At 38.5% G+C, this 18,025-nt stretch overlaps 1 protein-coding gene across 1 annotated transcript in view; it reads right to left on the reverse strand.

Annotated features, from left to right (window-relative positions):
• The window catches only part of NUDT3 (nudix hydrolase 3), a 36,584-nt gene that overhangs the window by 13,888 nt on the left and 4,671 nt on the right, over positions 1 to 18,025 (reverse strand). The window contains exon 2 of the mRNA XM_044444403.1: positions 3,787 to 3,897. Coding sequence (XP_044300338.1) covers positions 3,787 to 3,897 — 111 coding nt within the window. The remainder of the gene's footprint in view (positions 1 to 3,786; positions 3,898 to 18,025) is intronic.

Genomic DNA, 18,025 nt, shown 5'->3' on the forward strand with positions numbered 1-18,025 from the left:
ACGTACAAGGAAAGATAATGAAATTTTCAGACACTACAAAACTGGGTGGAATAGCAAACACCCTAGAAGACAGAATGAAAATCCAGGGCAATCCTGATAAACTTGAATGCTGGGCTGAAAGCAACAGAGTGAGATTCAACAGGGACAAGTGCCAAGTCCTCCACCTAGGAAAAAGAAATCAAGTGCATTGATAAAAGATAGGTAATACGTTGCTCAACAGAACTAAAAAAGAAAAAGGCCTTGGATTTATTGTGAATGACAGGCTAAATATGAGCCAACAACACAATGCAGCTGCAAAAAGTGAAAATGCTATTTTGGGATGCATCACTTTGAAATTATGAGAAGTAATAGTTCCCCTATAATCCTCAGTAGTCAGACTTCATCTGGAATACTGTGTCCAGTTCTGGGCACCAAGATTTAAGAAAGATTCAGAAAAATTAGAAAAGATCCAGAGTAGGGCAACAAAAATGATCCAGGGTTTGGAAACACTGGCCTATGAGAACATTCTGAGAAAACTGAGCCTTGGGAAGGGAAGAGTGGGGGGGGGGGGGTCATAATATCACTTTATAAGTACATGAAAGGCTGTCACAGAGAGGAAGGTCAAGATCAATTCTCACTGATACCAGAGTGTAGGACAAAGAATAATCAACTCAAGTTGTTAAAACCCAAGTTCATGCTAGATATCAAGAAACATTTCCTCACTGTCAGAGCAATGCAACAGTGGAACCAGTTGCCTGTCCCACTCTGGAGACATTTTTAAAAAACGGGATAGTCATCTGAGTAGGATGGTATGAACCGGTGACCTACGACAGCAGGGAGGGGTTGGACCAGATGGCCTTCTTGACCCCTTCCAACTCTACTATTCTATGATTCTATAAATGCAGGTTGTAACTTGAATGTTTGTAACTCAGGGACTGCCTGGACCAGTGTTCAATACCTGGTGTCCACAGGAAAGGATAATGACATAAAATAGAGACATTCTCTGCAATCTTTCCAAATATAGGAGCTGAAGGGAAAATAACTGTTACTGATGTAATGTCAGGTTGAAGTGCCACATATGAAGCACTCTGAAGACTCTCATAGAGAAGCCACAATCATTCTAATGGATTGTTATTGCCATATCAAACACCAGCTCTATTCTGGAATGTGAGAGCTCTGCAGAATATATTTTGGTGACTTATTTAATCTTGGGTTTTTCTAATAGAAGTGAAACATTTCAGGCACTTCAAGTATTAGAATATAGCAACAGCTTGTCAGATGAAAAAAAAGGCTCCAAAGGTTAGAATGCCATTTTAAGTCAAATGTAGTAGCTTCCATAACATGTGAAGTGAAATTTCTTTCATGAGCATCAATCCTTGGTGGCTCCACTGGACCAAACATGGTGATTCCTTGCTAACCAGTAAGATAGCAAAATTGGGTCATGCCCTAGAAAGACAGGTATTTCAATATCCTCAGGGGTACTCCCCAAGGTTATGGAAAAATAATGCTTTACCAAGACACATATATTTAAAAAAACCCAAACATTATGTACATGCAAAGTCCTCCTACAGGAGCAGGACACTGAAAACAATGAGTATTGGAATGGCCTATTTACTGCCACCTATGAAGGAACTCTCCAAGACAGCTTGATTGTGGGGAAGCAGGGGAGATTTCTCTCACTGTACTTGTTGGGCCAGAGGCTTGCTTGGCAGCTTGCTGCACAATTACTCCCAAACTCTTCTCTCATTTGCTCTATCAGTGGGTTGAACCACCCTTTCCCCATACTATACTTCTCTGTTGGGGGGAAGTATAGAGAATTCTCCACCATTCTTCAATCTCATAATTGCTTCAGGAAAAGGAAAGGCTCAGTTCCTTCAGTACAACTTGATTCTTTTTATATCTAAAGCAAAAGTTCAGCTTCAGAGCAGCAGTGAAAGAAAGTGGATGCTATCCACATCCTAGGTAACCACAGTTGCAGGCACTGTGGTCTGCTTATGCTTCTCAGAAGAAATGGAGTGAGGATAGGTAAGTTAGATCTAGAACTTTACTATCAAGGCCATCCTACTGCACTTCCAGGTATGGAGAATTAAAAGCATTTCAATAGTTATAGCACCAACAGCAACAAAAGCATCACTTCAGGAAATCAGGCATTAAGCAAGACCATTTACCAAAGCCAAAAAGCAAAATTGGGGGGCTTTATTCTGGCCAAGAGTTTTATCTTTGGTATCTCTTCTTATTTCTCTGATCTCTGTTATCACTTGCTGCTTTTCTGATGGTGAGTACTACTCAAGGTGAGGTAAACTCAGCATCTGCAACTTGGGTTGCTTATTACAAACTAACAGGTACCTTTGAATTCACCTGATCTGTAATTTCCTTGCTCATGTTTTCAGTAAGAATACAGCAACTTTGTTTGACAGTCTGAAGAATAATTATGATCTTCTTTGTTCAAGTCTTAGCACCTTTAATGCTGGTGTGTGAACGTAATTAAGCTCAAAAAACTCTAGACTGGAGATTAAAGCAATGAGATACTTGTGTAACAGAAATATTGTAGGGACTAAGTTTAATATCTATTAAGCTTGTTGACAGGAGGAATTATTTATATGGTTAATTTATAAGTATTGTAATCTTCAGATAGGATTTCCCCCCCTATCAATTATTACTCTACCTTCACCATGAAGGTACCTGTTGATATTTACTTAAAATGCTAATACATGAGTGAGGAACCCCTGACTATCTGGCCTGCAGCCTCAAATTCTTCCACCGCTCCCCAACAGGGAAAGTCTTGGGAGGCTTTTTCAAGTATTCTCAAGGGATACTAAAGTGACCCTTTCTGTGTCATATGTAGCAGCTGTTTCTGTTGCACTTGATAAAGAAAAAGGCATGAGGCTTGCTAGGAACAAAACCCCAGACAATTGCTACAAAAGCAGTACCCCTCTTCCATGCTTTTGTGCTGCTGCTGCACCTGATGTGGAAGAAGACTGACAGTTGTACAATCTTTATCCCACACTGACTTCTTCTCAGCTCAGCTTACTTTGCAAGACCAGGCCAAACATGGGGGGAAGTCTATAAACAGAGGGACAGATTACTTTAGGATCTGTCCCAACCCTAACATACACATGTTTTACTTTAACATCTGTACAAAAGGGCTCTAGGAAACACTTCTTAATTTCACTCAGAGAACACCCAAATAGTATTTGCATAATCATGTAACTCTTGATTAAATACAATGAACATAAATACTGAAGTACAGGTAGTACGTAAATGGAACTCAACCTTGTGTGTGTGTTTTTAAACAGCTTTGTGAAGGGACAACATTTAAGTGTTCTGAACCTAATGGGGCAGGAGGGGGAAGTAGGATGGAGGACACATGGGCTACTATTTTGCATTACCCCTCCTAAACCTATAGTTTTGAAGGAGAAGGCAGGCCATCTGCAGTCAGTGCAAGTTCTACTTTGTTGACAGGATCTAACTGTCAACTCAACTAAAATGTTCCCTCAACTAAGGTAACAGGCAAAATCAGGTGATTTATTCCCAAAGAAGCACAACATTGTTATCAGTTAGTTGAAATTCCACATTCCAGGTCATAAGCACATTATAAAAATGAAGACTAGAGGAAAAATTTTACCACAATTTCCACTTTATCTCAGAGATGAAGGTGCTGTTATATAATACTTAAAAATATGTAGGACTACTAATGCAATTAGGCTGGACACAATAGATGGACTACTGAAGAAGGCAAACAATCACTGAGAAGAAAGTGATAAACAGCACCATTATCTTAACACAAAGCAGATTTTAAGGACTTACCTCTTCACAAACCTCCCGCACAGCAGCCACACTGGGCTCTTCTTCAGGTTCCATACCACCACCTGGGACAATCCATCTATCTGGATGACGACTACTGCTCACTAGCAGCACCTACCAATGAGAACAGAACACTTGTATATAATTTAATGATATGGGTACACAACCTCAGAATATAACCTTGCTATATAAAAATCGTGCTAACTGGCGAGAATGAGGTAGGGATTAATTAAGCTCCTATGAGTGTTCTGAGTTTTTTTTCTTTTAAGCCCATCTGTTCTTAGCCCTCACAATACTGATTAAATTTATAGAACTTGATTCAAGTTAACAGCAGAAATTTTGCAACCTGGACTGGAAATAATCCTTTAAAAAAAACAGTAAAAACCAATAGGTATGGTACTTGTTTAAAAACAGGAGTAAACAAAGATTAAAATTAAGAATTAAGTTCTGGAATGACACAGAACTATCAGCAAGCAGAATTTCAGCCCTATTCACATATAGTGGTCTGGTATCTGCTGCTATGAGACTGCTTCCCTCCCTTTCCAAACTTAGCCGACCCATCTCTGATGAAATAACCAATTAAAAAAATAATAATCCCCAGATGATACTACCTGACTAATCATTGGATTCTGGCAGCTAGAAGAATGAGGCCACCACAAAAAAACTGAATGTTAAGCCTTGCTAAACAATAATACATCAAGCACTTCCCATCACAGCTGCCAATAGTGGAAGAATGACCACATTTGAGAAGGGGTGGCTAGTAAGGTCCCAGAAAGGTTTGGTCCCAGAAAGTGGACTAATACAAAATTCTACAGATGGAAGACAAAAAGATCCTTAAAGGCCAGACAAGCTTGCCAGGATGACCCAGAGTTCACAAAACTAATTTGAACAACAGAAACAAACCCAGCTCCTTTTTCAGTATTCCTCATAAAAAAAGACACACTGGGTCAGTTTGCACATCATGATAAACCATCTTGAAAATAAGCTACTGTGGTTTGGCTGTTTGCTCACTAAACCACATTACTCCAAAGGGAAAATCAGGTGCTCTGTGGCTTGCCATCCGTGGCTTATTATTCCATTTATTATTCCACTTCACAACTAATCCATAGTGGTTTGGTGATTCCCTGAACAATCCACAGTGTACCTGACAGACATGCCCCTTTTATTCCCCCTTAATCATCCAACCAGCTCTAGCACATATCCTCCAGAGCAGAATCTATCATCTCTTCCCACCCTTCCCCAACTGCTACCCCTTTTCACATGCCAACATAGTGTTACAAAGAAACTGGGCATCTTTATTAATAAAAGTTTAAGAAACTTGGGATGTCTGGTTTTAAAAAGGCAAATTAGACCAAATTCCATATGGGTTTCTAAAATTATGTATGATGGAGAATGACTCATCAGTTAATCATAATAAATTGTTCCCTCTGCATTGGATTAGCAAAATGTTCAGGATAATTAGAAGGAAATACTTCTCAACTTAGTGTAAAGTTCAACAACAAAGGCTACTGAGATTCAGTGTGGTGTACTAGTTCCCACTTAATCATAAAACTCACTGGGTAACTTTGCACAGTCACAGACTATTAGTATAACCTACCTCATAGGGTTGTTGTTGTGAGGATAAAATGGGAAGTAAATAAAGAAACAGCTCCTAGTAAAGTCATTCTATAACTTTAATTCAAGCTTTAAGTTAGAGATCAAGTGTTTCTTATCCATTATTATACAATTGATATCAAAGTCAGCAATGTTGAGAGTACCTTATTTTTCCATGGAAAATTTTCAGTTTCATACATCCGTTAGTCAAAGTTAATATATAATGATTATAACGCAATAGCAGAAAAGCCTGACAGATTCAAAATTATAATTAACATTTTTCAGGCTATCATCCTTAACAAGTATGTGAGACAACACACATACACACACACATATGTCACTGTATACATAAATGTCTCAGAGTGAAATGGAAATAATAAATAGCAACAACAAAACTTAAGGTGCCCCAAAAACATTAGCAGAAGAGAGTTGAATTCTGTCAAATTAGACGAGTGATTGTCAATATATCATGCCCATTTCTTTAAGATGCTAAAATTAAGTAACATGTCAACAGTTTTCAGTATCTTCTTGTTCTTATATTTAAACAACATATGGGATATACATATTGTTGTCTTTCAATTTTTACAACGATTCACATTTTATTTCTTTAACAAATGCATATTAAAATCACATTAAATGCACTTTAATTTTTTTCAAATATTTCAGATTAAATGCTGCTGGTGTAGTGGGATAAAGGGGAAAAAACAGCACTGAACATTTTTAAAGCTTTTTAAATCTAAACATAAGTAAAATGACTGCGCTAAATTAGGGTGAAATCCTGTGGTCACTGGATACAATCTAGACAGCCATAGAATAGTTTGGGGTCCCACCCCCAACCTCAGAAATGTGTTCCAAGGCTGGAGCTACAACTCTGACTATGGTCGATCCTTGCAGCCAGCACAGTTCTTTTTGTACTGGTTGCAACTCTAAAGTCACAAGTGGAACTTCAGAGCCAGCACTGGGGGCATATTCTGAGAGATGAGGAAATGGCATAAGTCTTCTTCAAAAATCAATAACAAGAGACACAAGCTAAGTCAGAATACTGGCCATTAGGGAAATGATGCTTAATGATACAGAGCCTATTCCAAACCAAATACCTCTTCTCACTTCCGAACCAAAAAGAGGTGACTCCACCTTCAAAGATGGATTATGCTGCTTATGGCCAATCACCTGGAATGTCTGACACTTCTCAACTGGGCTACTCTCTTAACCTGACACTGTATGATTGGACTAATTATGTTAAGTGCTCCACCCCCCCCCCCCCCACACACACATCCATCTCTGCTTGCTTACTAGGGTTTATTACCACAGGTGAATCTGGCTGGTTCTCAGCAATCGACTGGCTAATCTGTGGATCCACGGGCTTTGGTATTTTAGCAGTGAATTCTAACCCTTCCACCTTCTCCACTTCTCAGTTAGAATACAAGTCAATGACCCGTGAAGTCCATATTTCAGGAGGACTGGGACCAATCCTTATAGACTCCACCAGGCTATGAATAATCCTAATGATGTCTCAGTCACTCCTCACAAGGAAGGGCAAAAGACACAGATGTTAATGGCTTTTGGAGGGCAGAAAAAACATAGAGACAATTCCTGCATCCACACCTCTCCCTTGCTTAACTGAATGCCTGCCATCCTTCAAGACTGCAGGAATATGAGCAGCCAATAGACAGTGCTCTGAATTTCCCTACAGCAGGGGTGAGCAACATGTTTCCCTTCTGATGTTATGGCTCTCCATCAGCTCTAGACAGCATAGCTAAGTGTAATAGGTGAAGGGAGACAGCACAACATGTCTGGAGGGCCACAACTAGCCCACCCCTGCTCTAGGGGATCAGAATATTTTCTAATGCACAGTGAACATTCTTCTATGCAAATGACCCTAAGGAACATAGTACCTTCATATTTGGAAGTATAATACTGAATACCAGCTATGGAAACAAACCACTTGGTGCCTTGTGGCCTATGACACAAGCTAACACCTTTGTGCATGTTCTGGCACTCTCTTTCCATATTGATATGAGCATAGTCTACTAAACTAGATCAACTTTCAGCTTGAGAGCAAGGTAGTTATGTTCCCCATATTAGCTACTGAATTATGGTTCTGTGTGAACAGTTGCCACTTAATAGACCTAAAGCACTGACACTGGAGCTTTATTTTAATGTTTAAAAATGTAATCTATGTTTGTTTGTTTATTTATTTGGGATATTTCTAACCCGTCCAATCACTATGCATCACTGGACAGCTTACAAACAAAATTCAATAAATACAACAATATAAAATATTATATAATACCCCAAACAACAATAATACACTTCCCATAGAACTCAAAGTATATACTTCCCATACAACCCAATGTTTTCCCTACAGGTCTATTTTATATACAATCCAGAAAGATCAGTGTTTCCCAGGAGACCTCACAAAAATACAGTTGACAATTTAATGAGGTAAAAAAGAGGCCTAAAAGAACCATGAGATTTCTCAGGAAGGAAAGGATAGAGAGTGTGGAGGTAAAGAGAGAAAAAGAATAGATGGAACAGGAAATGAATAAACTAAAATAAATGCTGAATAAACAGGAATGACAGAAGACACTAAAAGGAAAAAGACATTCAAATAATGAAGCAAACAGTGATAAGCCTAGCTAGTACTTTCCCCATTTTATGGGATATGAAATGACATCATGAAATATTTGTTACACTGTAAGAAACTGTTTCATACTTAGGTAGAATAACTATGCCTCCTTTATTGGCTAAGTAGGAAAAGGATTTGGAGAATTTACGAGAACTCAATTTCACGGTTTCCCCAGTGTCTAAGAAAGCACAGCACATTGCTCTTAGCAAAGCCCTCTCCTTTTACCACATAGTTATTTTAGTAGTAACCATTTTTAAATCCGTAGGGCACAGATCTTTGGCCATTAGATACTGTTCAGATGAGCACAGGAAAAGTTGGAGACCCAGCTCCAACCTCAAAAAAGCATGCATTTCCAGCTTCACAGCTGGTACAGTTCTTCCATGCCTGGTTGCAGTTGGGGGTGGGGGGAGCATTCTGAGGAAAAGGAAAGGGAGAAACCAGGCACCATCTTCCTATAAGGAACCCTGGTGGGATGTCCAGCTCTTCTGCTTCTGAATCCATTTAAAACACTAAAATGTTCTGCCTAGGTGTTCTAGAGGGATCCTTCCATCCTCTATTAGATTTCCATTATCCTCAACCAACATAGCATTTAATGCAAATAATTTTTGTAAATGCAGGCATCTAAGCTAAGTACATGAACCTGAGAGCTAAAAATGATAAAGATTCAATTACTGTTAGACATTTGTTTAGTATCAGCAGCACGCCAGACAATTCTCTAGGTTTATCAAATTTTCATGTTCCCAGAAGACACTGTACACTCTGCAGAAGACTGGTTGTGTAATACAATGACACAGCCTTGACAGATAGAACTGACTAAAGTTCAAAGATATAGTCCTAGGCCAACTACTCAAGTATCCATTATCTTGTTGCCATTCCAGATCTACAAATCAAAAGATCCATAATTCATTCCTACTCTCAGTTCTGTCACTCACCATCAACTGCACTGGCACTCAGTCTATGGCCTCTTCTCAGCATACTAACGTACTAACTTCAACTGGATCACACCCACAGAACAGCATCCATTTAAAGGAGAAGAAGACCTTTGTTCAACATTTATATTTACACAGGAAAGTATTTCCTGGGAGGTATCTGTTACTCAAGGAACCCTTCTGAGTACAGCCCTCTAAGGGGACATGCTAACACAAGAAGCTCCCTTACATTTTGGCTAGGAAAAAATGAAAGCCTACAGCAGAGAAAACCATATTAAGCTATCAAAATGTGGCAAGCTTTTAAATGCTATATGACCAGGAGGTCTGATACCAGCCTGTGTCCTAATCCACCAAGAGCAATCTGATATAATAGGAACACTTCCAATGGCACTTCAACCAAGAAAGCCACATAAGAGTGACAAAACAAGCAAAATCAATGAGTGCAATCAAGATTTTTAAAATGTATGATCTTTCTCAAAGGAAACTATTGAATAATTAAATGATGAAACCAATATCCTAATTAAGAAATAATTTAATAAAAACTGTGGGTATGATCCAGCTGAAGTTAAGCATTTAAATACAATTGATTTTTAACTGAAAGGAATTATTTAAGTGGGGGCTTAGCATAACCACATAAATTAATGTTACTTAAATATGATTAATTTTGCACAGGTCAAGTCCTAGAGGATCATTTAAACTGAAATATTTCAATGGAAAAATCATAAAGCATTTTTCAAACCCTTTGAAAAGGGAGAAAGGCTTTCTACAGTTGGTACAACTCCATTAGTTTGTTCAAGTGACTGTGAGGACACAACTAGGAATTGGATCCGAATACTCACTTCGCTCCCATGACCTGTCAACAAAGTGATCAAATGGCAGAGAAAGTAAAAGGAGGAGAGGAATCTCTCTAGCAAAGCTAAGAAGCAAATAGCATGGATTTAGCAGAAAGAAAAAGACTCATAGCTCTGAGATCATAATTCTATTTACTGAAAGAGGAAAGAAAGTCACACCCTGGGGAAACTAGTAACAATAACCTGCTGTGCCCCTTCTAACAGTTCTACTTAATATAGAAGGAAAGGGTGATGAATGCAATTTATTCAGGAAAATCTTCATTAAATATTTTACACTGATAACAATGTCACCATCATTTCTCTTTGCTTTCTTAAATTCACTGCCAATTCAGGTACTGGTTCTATGGACAGCAATATGAGGAACTGCCAAGAGTAATAGTAGAAGAAAAAGTAAAGAAATCTGTATGATCTACTTATATGTGTTAAGATTTATAAGCAACTTTTTGTATGCATTGTATATAGACAATAAGAATGTTGGACAGAGAAGCAGCTTTTCTGAGTTTTTTTAAAGTTGTTGAATTGTTCCAAGATGTTCATTCTGAATACCTGAGCCCTCTGGAATTTGCAACAAAATGAGGCATTCCAGTAAGAAGCTCAGAAACCCTGTATTTCCTAAAAAGAGCATGTCACACTCTGAAAAAGTGACAATACACTCAACATCCAAGGATATTAACATCTGACAGAACATTTTATGCAGACATTTTATTATGTGGCTTTTTTATTATGTCACCCCTACACAGCCATAAACTAAGAAACTAGCATAGAGGCTTTTTGCTTGTGCACTTACCTGACATAAACTTACACACACATCTCAAGAGAGAGAAAGCTGCCATCTTCCTGGGTTGCCTGAGAAAATTAATTGCTCTAGTTGACCATTTGTAACATGGAACAGGATGCTAATTTGTTCTTCTGTCTGACTAATAAGATGCCAGAAGTGACTAACACAAATCTATATGAGTAGTGAGAACAATAACCATTTTTGCTGTGTTGTAAACGTCATAAACTTATTTACAAGTCCAACTTAAAAATATTGAAAATGGGGCCAAGTTTGATTTTATTGTGTTGTAGAATGTTTTACTAGAGATTTCCAAAACTGACATGTCTATTTTGCATTGTCTTCATTAAAGGAGGGTACTACTTGAATGAGAGGAATAAGTCACACTAGCCACATTAATATCAACTAAGAGTACTATCTTCATTATTTATTTATTTATTAAAACATTTTTATGCCGCCCCATTCGCCGAAGCCTCGGGGCGGCTTACAACATAGATAAAACAATAAGTTAAAATATCCATATAAAATAATCTTAATTAAAACACACATTATAAAATAAGCCGCCCTGGCCTTATTTTTAATTAATAACACTTTGCCATTAATAACATTGTTATTAATAACATTAATAACACTTTGCCATTTAAACAGGCACTGAAAGACTGCACGTGGAAAATGAAAACACTTATTATGTGTCATCAAGTTATTTCCAACTTATGGCAACCTTATGAAGGAATTCTCTGCAAAATGTCTAGTCCTTGACAGTTCTGCTCAACTTTTCTAAAGTCATAAACTTCCTTTCTGGAAGCAAGCCATCCCATATTTGGTCTTTCTCTTCTTCTGCCTGGCATGATTTGTCTTCTCCAGTGAGCATTGCCTTATCATGATGTGTGCAAAGAATTACAGCTCCAGTTGCATCATTTTTACTTCCAGAGAAAGTTCTGGCTTACTTTGACCTAGGACCTAGTTCATCTGTTGGTCCAGGGTATTTGCAAAACTCCCCTTTAGCACCATGTCTGACAAGCATCAGTTTTCTTCTCATACACAAGTGATAGAAAATACAATCGTGTAGATAATCTTGGCCTCATCTCCAGTAAAACATGCTTACTTTTGATTATCTTTTCTAGTTCCTCCATTACTGCCGTTCTAAGTCATGGTCTTCTAATTTCATGGCTGCATTCATATTTCAAGGTAATTTAGGGGAAGATCTTCCATATAGCCTGAAGTGGCTATAAACTTGTAAACTAAGCAGGGTTAGGCCTGATTGAAATCTGCATGGGTGACTTAATGTTGTGAACTGCCCAGAGAGCTTCAACTATGGGAATACAGAAATGTAATACTAATATTTATTATTATAGCGAACATGATCCGCACTGTATGCTTTCCTTTTTTTCACAATTTCACACAAGATTTGTTCTTACTATATATCCTAGCAACTTCAGAATATATGTATTTTTCTTTCCCTATTAAATTAAAGAGAATTTTCACTTAATGGCACTTTACAACTTCTCTTTCAGAATGAGATCCAAGTGAAAACACCATAACAGAACCAGCAGATATGGGGGTTCTACTGTATACATAAGTACAGTATATTTAAAGGGTATAATTAAAGGTATGATTTTAAGACCTGTAAGGGAATTCCATTCTTTTGAAAGACAGAATTTCCTATTGCATACAAGGAACATTCCCCACCTGACAGAAGAACAGGGGAAGACCTTGTGTACATGCGATTTCATCTATATTTTCTGTTTAAATCACTAACAGTGCAATCAAAGTATGCTCTGTTAGGTATAGAACTGCAGCATAGGGCAAACGATTTACAGAGAGATGCAAAGGGCCCACTTGCATATCACACCAACGCACCCTGACAATAAGTCACAATTGGTTGGTTGCTGACAAAACTCACAGTATGTCCACCTGACAGCTGGGCTCATGTGGGTTGTTGACCATCTTGGACCTCTCATGGGTATCCCAGGGACACTCTGAGAGGACCAAGTTGTCCCTCCACTTCCAGCCACAAGCCATTTCAAAGGGTTTCTTCCTTTCCATTTTTTTCAGAGATCTCAATTTTGACAGCCTCCCCCAAAATTGACATGGAAATAAGTGTTTTTGACTAAGAATATATTAATGTCAAAACCACCTACAACACTTGTCGCCAAATCGATTAACTAAGATGTTTCCAAATATATCAAATAGATGTTGGAAATGTAAGCATAAATTGGGTACCTTTTATCATATTTATTTTTTTATTTATTTTTTAGTTTATATCCTGCCTTTTTCCTACAAAGGGCTCAAGGCAGCTTACATTATCTCTCCTCCTCCATCTTATCCCCACAACAACAACCCTGTGAGGTAGGTTGGGCTGAGAGACTGTGACTGGCCCAAAGTCACCCAGTTGGCTCCATGGCCGAGCGGGGACTCGAACCCAGATCCTCTGAGTCCCAGTCCCATGCTCTTAACCACTACACCACACTGGCTCTCATATGTGGTGGACTTGTGACAGTGTGAAAAAGTATTCGATTAAAATACATAAATGGCTTGAGGAAATGCTACAAAAACCTTTAGCTTTTAAACCTGAAGTTTTCCTATTAGGCATTATACCGGAAGATATTAACAAACAAGAAATGTACTTGATGTTACATGTAATCACTGTGGCGAGGATTGCATTTGCTCAACACTGGAAAAGTGAGGAATTACCCACCGACAAACTGATTCTAAGAAAGATTCTAGACTGTGCAGAAATGGATAGATTGACTTTATCACCGAAGGAGAAAGAAGATACTGACTTCTATCAAACTTGGGAATTTTTTTATTACTGGCTGGAGAAACAGGACTTGGCTTAGACTTAAAGATGTTTTTAAGTTGTTATAAATGAATTTGATAATGACTAGAATGTTTGAAAAAAAAAGATGTAGTAGGGGGCTGACCCAGTATGTCTGATGTATTTTATGATTGATGTTTTTAGTAGTTTAAAAATCCTAATAAAAATCTAAAAAAAAAAAAAATCCACCTACAACACTATCAAAACTCCCTTACTCAAGAAAAAGCGATGGGGGTGCATTTTTAACACCTTCTGAAGCACCTACAAAATTGAGGAAAAGTGTAACATGTGCACCAACACATCAACTACTGGGGTGGAATGGGGGAGATGGAGGATCTTGTGAAGGGGGTTCAAATCAAACCACCATATTTTTGTAACCAAAAATCGCATGTGCCTTCAATTTCCCTTCACAGCTCATCTTTGGACTGTTGCCAAATGAAACCAACAATCTTTAGCCCTTTCTGGGCAATGTCCAGGGCTGATACCTGCTGCAACTTAGCAGCAGACATACCAGTTCTCGTTGCTCCTGCTGAAGCTTCAAATCCCTGCATTCACAGAACTGCAAAGGTTTACAGCTGTACAAGTGCAATTAAAAAAGTTAAAACATTGCTTGCCTTTCTGTGCAAATCTTTTTGGCACAAAGGATTTTTTGTTTTTGTTTTAAGTTTTGGTAGCCATTCGGGCACTTTGAAGGAGCCACCAATGGCTGTCAAAATGAGCACTGCAATCTCTTAAGTAAAAAGCCATGGTGAGCTCAAAATGGCTTGTGATTGCAGCAAGAGGGAGCAGTGCCATCTGTTCCCAAGAAATGCTTGGATAGTTTTGGTGTGGCTGACACTGGTGGTCACACAGGATCTGCTTGTCAAGAGTGGTTTTTTATTTTTATTTTTTTTTGCCTCTCCAAGCAGCTCAATAACACAACAAATCATGATGGGCTGATATGTTGTATAAATCCAGTCAATGTTACTCGTAGGCTTTGGGTCCTAACTGAAATGAAGAACATCACGGAAGTAGATGCATTGAAAAGGAGACATTTAAACAGGTTACTACAAGACATTAAGTAATATCTAAGAAAAAGCAAACAACTGCTATATCAAAATTTCAGGCAAATAAACCGAGACTCAGTCCAGACATGACAGGTCTGCTCTTAGTTGGTGATTCAACCAACATGCTAAGGTTGTAATCCTATCAGCCCCATGGGAGATGATGGAAAGTCTCCAAAATCAGAGGCTTACATGCATCCAATGTGAGGTGTGGCAGCAGCAATCCCCATGTAGCCTTGCATGCTTTATTTTAACTATACTGCTGTGTTCAGCCATCTAGATTTAGCATTGGGAAGGAAGAAGGAAGGACGCTTGAGTACAGAATGAAATTCTGTATCCCCAACCTATTCCTCTCCATGCTCCTAGCACATCCCCTTTATCTGGTTTGTAGTTTGGAGGTGCTCGTGGATCTAGCATTTTCACTTGAATCCAGCATTGTCACTGCTGACAATGTTCTGACAATGAAGGAAGTATCTCTCCCTCTTTGGTAGACACACCAGTTGTGAAATACCATAACCCAAGGGATTCATTTGACTGCTACATTGTGGTCTTTTCAGGCCACATGAAGAGCTCTTCATTTTCCCAGGATTTTAAGTTCTTCCATTTTGTTTCTAAAAGTGTGCTACATTTTTAGATCTTCTGTTGCAGATTTTGTTCTGAAACTTTAAAGTTTTTATAGTATGTTTTCTTATGTACTTTAGGGTTTCAATTGTTATAAACTTTGCCTATTCAGCAGCACAGAAATATAATTCACAAATAAATAATACTTTTATCATCCTTTGGCAAGTTCTTTTGTCACCATTTGAATAGCACCCAATTTTGCAACATTCCTTTAGAAACACTTGTAAGATTGAGCAACACAGCCTTATTGCTTGAAATAAAGATGCAAATTTGGGATTTGATAGTCACTAAAAGATACATTCCTTAAAAAAAACACAAATTGACTAGTCACAATAATTAATGAATAGACTAGTAGTAGAGTTGGAAGGGACCTATAAAGGTCATCAAATCCAACCCCCCCCCCCCCGTGAAACTTTCACATGAGGTCACCCATCTGGCTGCAGGCCATATCTTTCCAACTTAGCAAAGGCTGGAGAGGCTTTCCACATTCTAGTTCAATGTAAAGCTACACAAGCAGGCAATGAAATCTTTATTTTCATTTTATAGTAGAATATAGTGTCACCTATACATTTTCATTGTAGGTAAAAGAAGACAATGGGTACAAGCAATCTTAACACTAGATTTACTTTCTGAAAGAGTCAGACTGGGATTGACATGCCCCTCTTCCAATGGAGGCCCCAAACAGAGATCATAGGCTTAAATCTACATTCAGCAGCAGGTCCCAGAACAGAACATTCCAAAAGCAGGATGGGGACTATATTCACTGAATCCAAAATCACTCCATTCCTGTGAGAGGTCTGATGATCAGGTCCCTCAATGATTATCACTGGGGGAGGGGGGATTAAAAAAAAAACAAACCCCTCACACACTATGGGCAGTATAAAGTGTTTTAGAAACAGCAAGCAGTCTTCAATCCCACTACATCCCAGTTTGGATTGCACTTGGTGGTTACAACACAGAAATGAAGAGAAACAGTAAGTTTCTGATTCTGAAAAGGGGGGTTATTAGCTAAGTGAAACATCTGTTTAGGCATTTGTTATTATGAGCTTACATTTTTATGCTGTCCTTCTCAAAAAGAAGCATCAAACAAAATAGGAAGGAGAAGACACAATGACAAACAAATTAATGAAGTTCATAAGCAAAGGTCCATGCTGCTGAAGTGGTGTTTAAAAGTTGTGTTCTTGCTTTTAAAGCATACACATCACATATTGTTTCTCAGCTCATGGGCAGAGCTTAGAAAGCTCTTATAAGCTCTCAAAATTACAGCAATATTGCAGGCCTCAATCACATGTCTGAAGAAACATGGACAAGGCAACAAATATACCACAATAGAACTTCAGCTAGCAAGGCTAAGGATTTTACACGTGTAAAATGCTATGTGAGCATTAGGAATTGGATTGTATTTCCAGGTTCCATTGCTCATTTTTCATAGGAGATAACTATGGAGAGCAGCACCAAGAATTAAGTAAAAGCAAGAAAGTGAGCAGAGGGGAGAAGATAAAATTGAAAGCTCTGACCCATCTAAGTACCCAGCATAAAAACTTACAGATGACAAGAGGAGGGAACTTCTCCTCTACACCCAGCACAAAAATACAACTCTCCCTCACCTGTCTCCAAATGCAGTAACTGCATTCATGGGGAAGGGGGGTTGCAGAGGGCAGAGTCCAGTAATTTTTGTTACATGCAAGACTATTGCAATGTGTGTTTAAACTGTAGATTCAAACACTGAAACTAAAGTTCATTTAAACTTGCTAAGAAGTCACTAGATTTAAATGGGGGTGCTAGGTAAATATAAAATACCATTTTATTGAACAAAATGGAATACAGTACTACCATCCATGGAAGATGTTACTACTGCCCCCTGAAATTTTTAATCAGACAATCCAACTTCTCACAGTGCTCTACTGGGTGTAATCTTCCTAGTTACCTAAAACTGCACTTCTCAGTTTCAGATAAAGTACATTTTAGCTTCTATGTTTGAAATAAACTTAAAGACATGTAAGACTCATACTTTAGGAAGTATTCCAAATCACTATCTTTCAAGCAGCATGTTTTGCACAGAACAAAATTGTACATTTACAGCCTAATAGTAGGACTGCAGGTGGCGCAGTGGTTTAAACCGCTGTGCTGCTGGGCTGGTTGATCGAAAGGTTACTGGTTCGAATCTGCACAACGGGGTGAGTTCCCGTTGCTCCGTCCCAGCTCCTGCCAACCTTGCAGTTCAAAAGCATGCAAATGCAAGTAGATGAAAAGGTACCACTTTGGTGGGCAGGTAACAGCGTTCCGTGCACTTCGGTGTTTAGTCATGCTGGCCACATGACCACAGAGACTGCCTGCAGACAAACGCTGGCTCCCTCAGCTAGGAAATGGAGATGAGCACTGCCCCCTAGAGTCAGGCATGACTGGACTTCATGTCAAGGGGAAACCTTTATCTTTTAGCCTAATAGCAAACAAGTTTATTCAGAAGTAAGTCTTATTGTGCTCAACAGAACTTAGCTCCCTGTGAATATGCTTAGAATTGCTGTCCATGTCAGCAGCATTGCACCATTTAGCCACCAAAGCACCTGGTACTGAAAGTGTTGGGTGGTGCACTACAAGAATTTTCCTGATCTCTGGTAATATCCATATACATGACTGGGGGGTATAAACTGCACTTTACTTGTATGTGGAAAAATAGAGATTTGTGAACAAAATCATTTTACAATCCCATTTTCTTCAAAACCATAGCTTTTGGGAAAACAAGTATGTGCAACCTCTCCTTAAGATTCAATACTAAAAATACTAGCACTAGCATATACCTCCTCATTCTAAAATAAATAAATCTTAGCAGGTATATTAGAATTTACCATAATCTGCTGAACTCTGTCAGCAAGCATTCCACTCAAAACACAGAAATGTCTATGCAACTCAATGACTTTCAAAACATTCTTACTGGGACAAAGCATAGCTAAGAATGATCACAGATGTGTTACTAACTTCTCAA

This window comes from Varanus komodoensis, unplaced genomic scaffold, assembly GCF_004798865.1.
Source record: "Varanus komodoensis strain SLA01 unplaced genomic scaffold, ASM479886v1 scaffold1, whole genome shotgun sequence".
NCBI classification, from domain to species: Eukaryota; Metazoa; Chordata; class Lepidosauria; order Squamata; family Varanidae; genus Varanus; species Varanus komodoensis.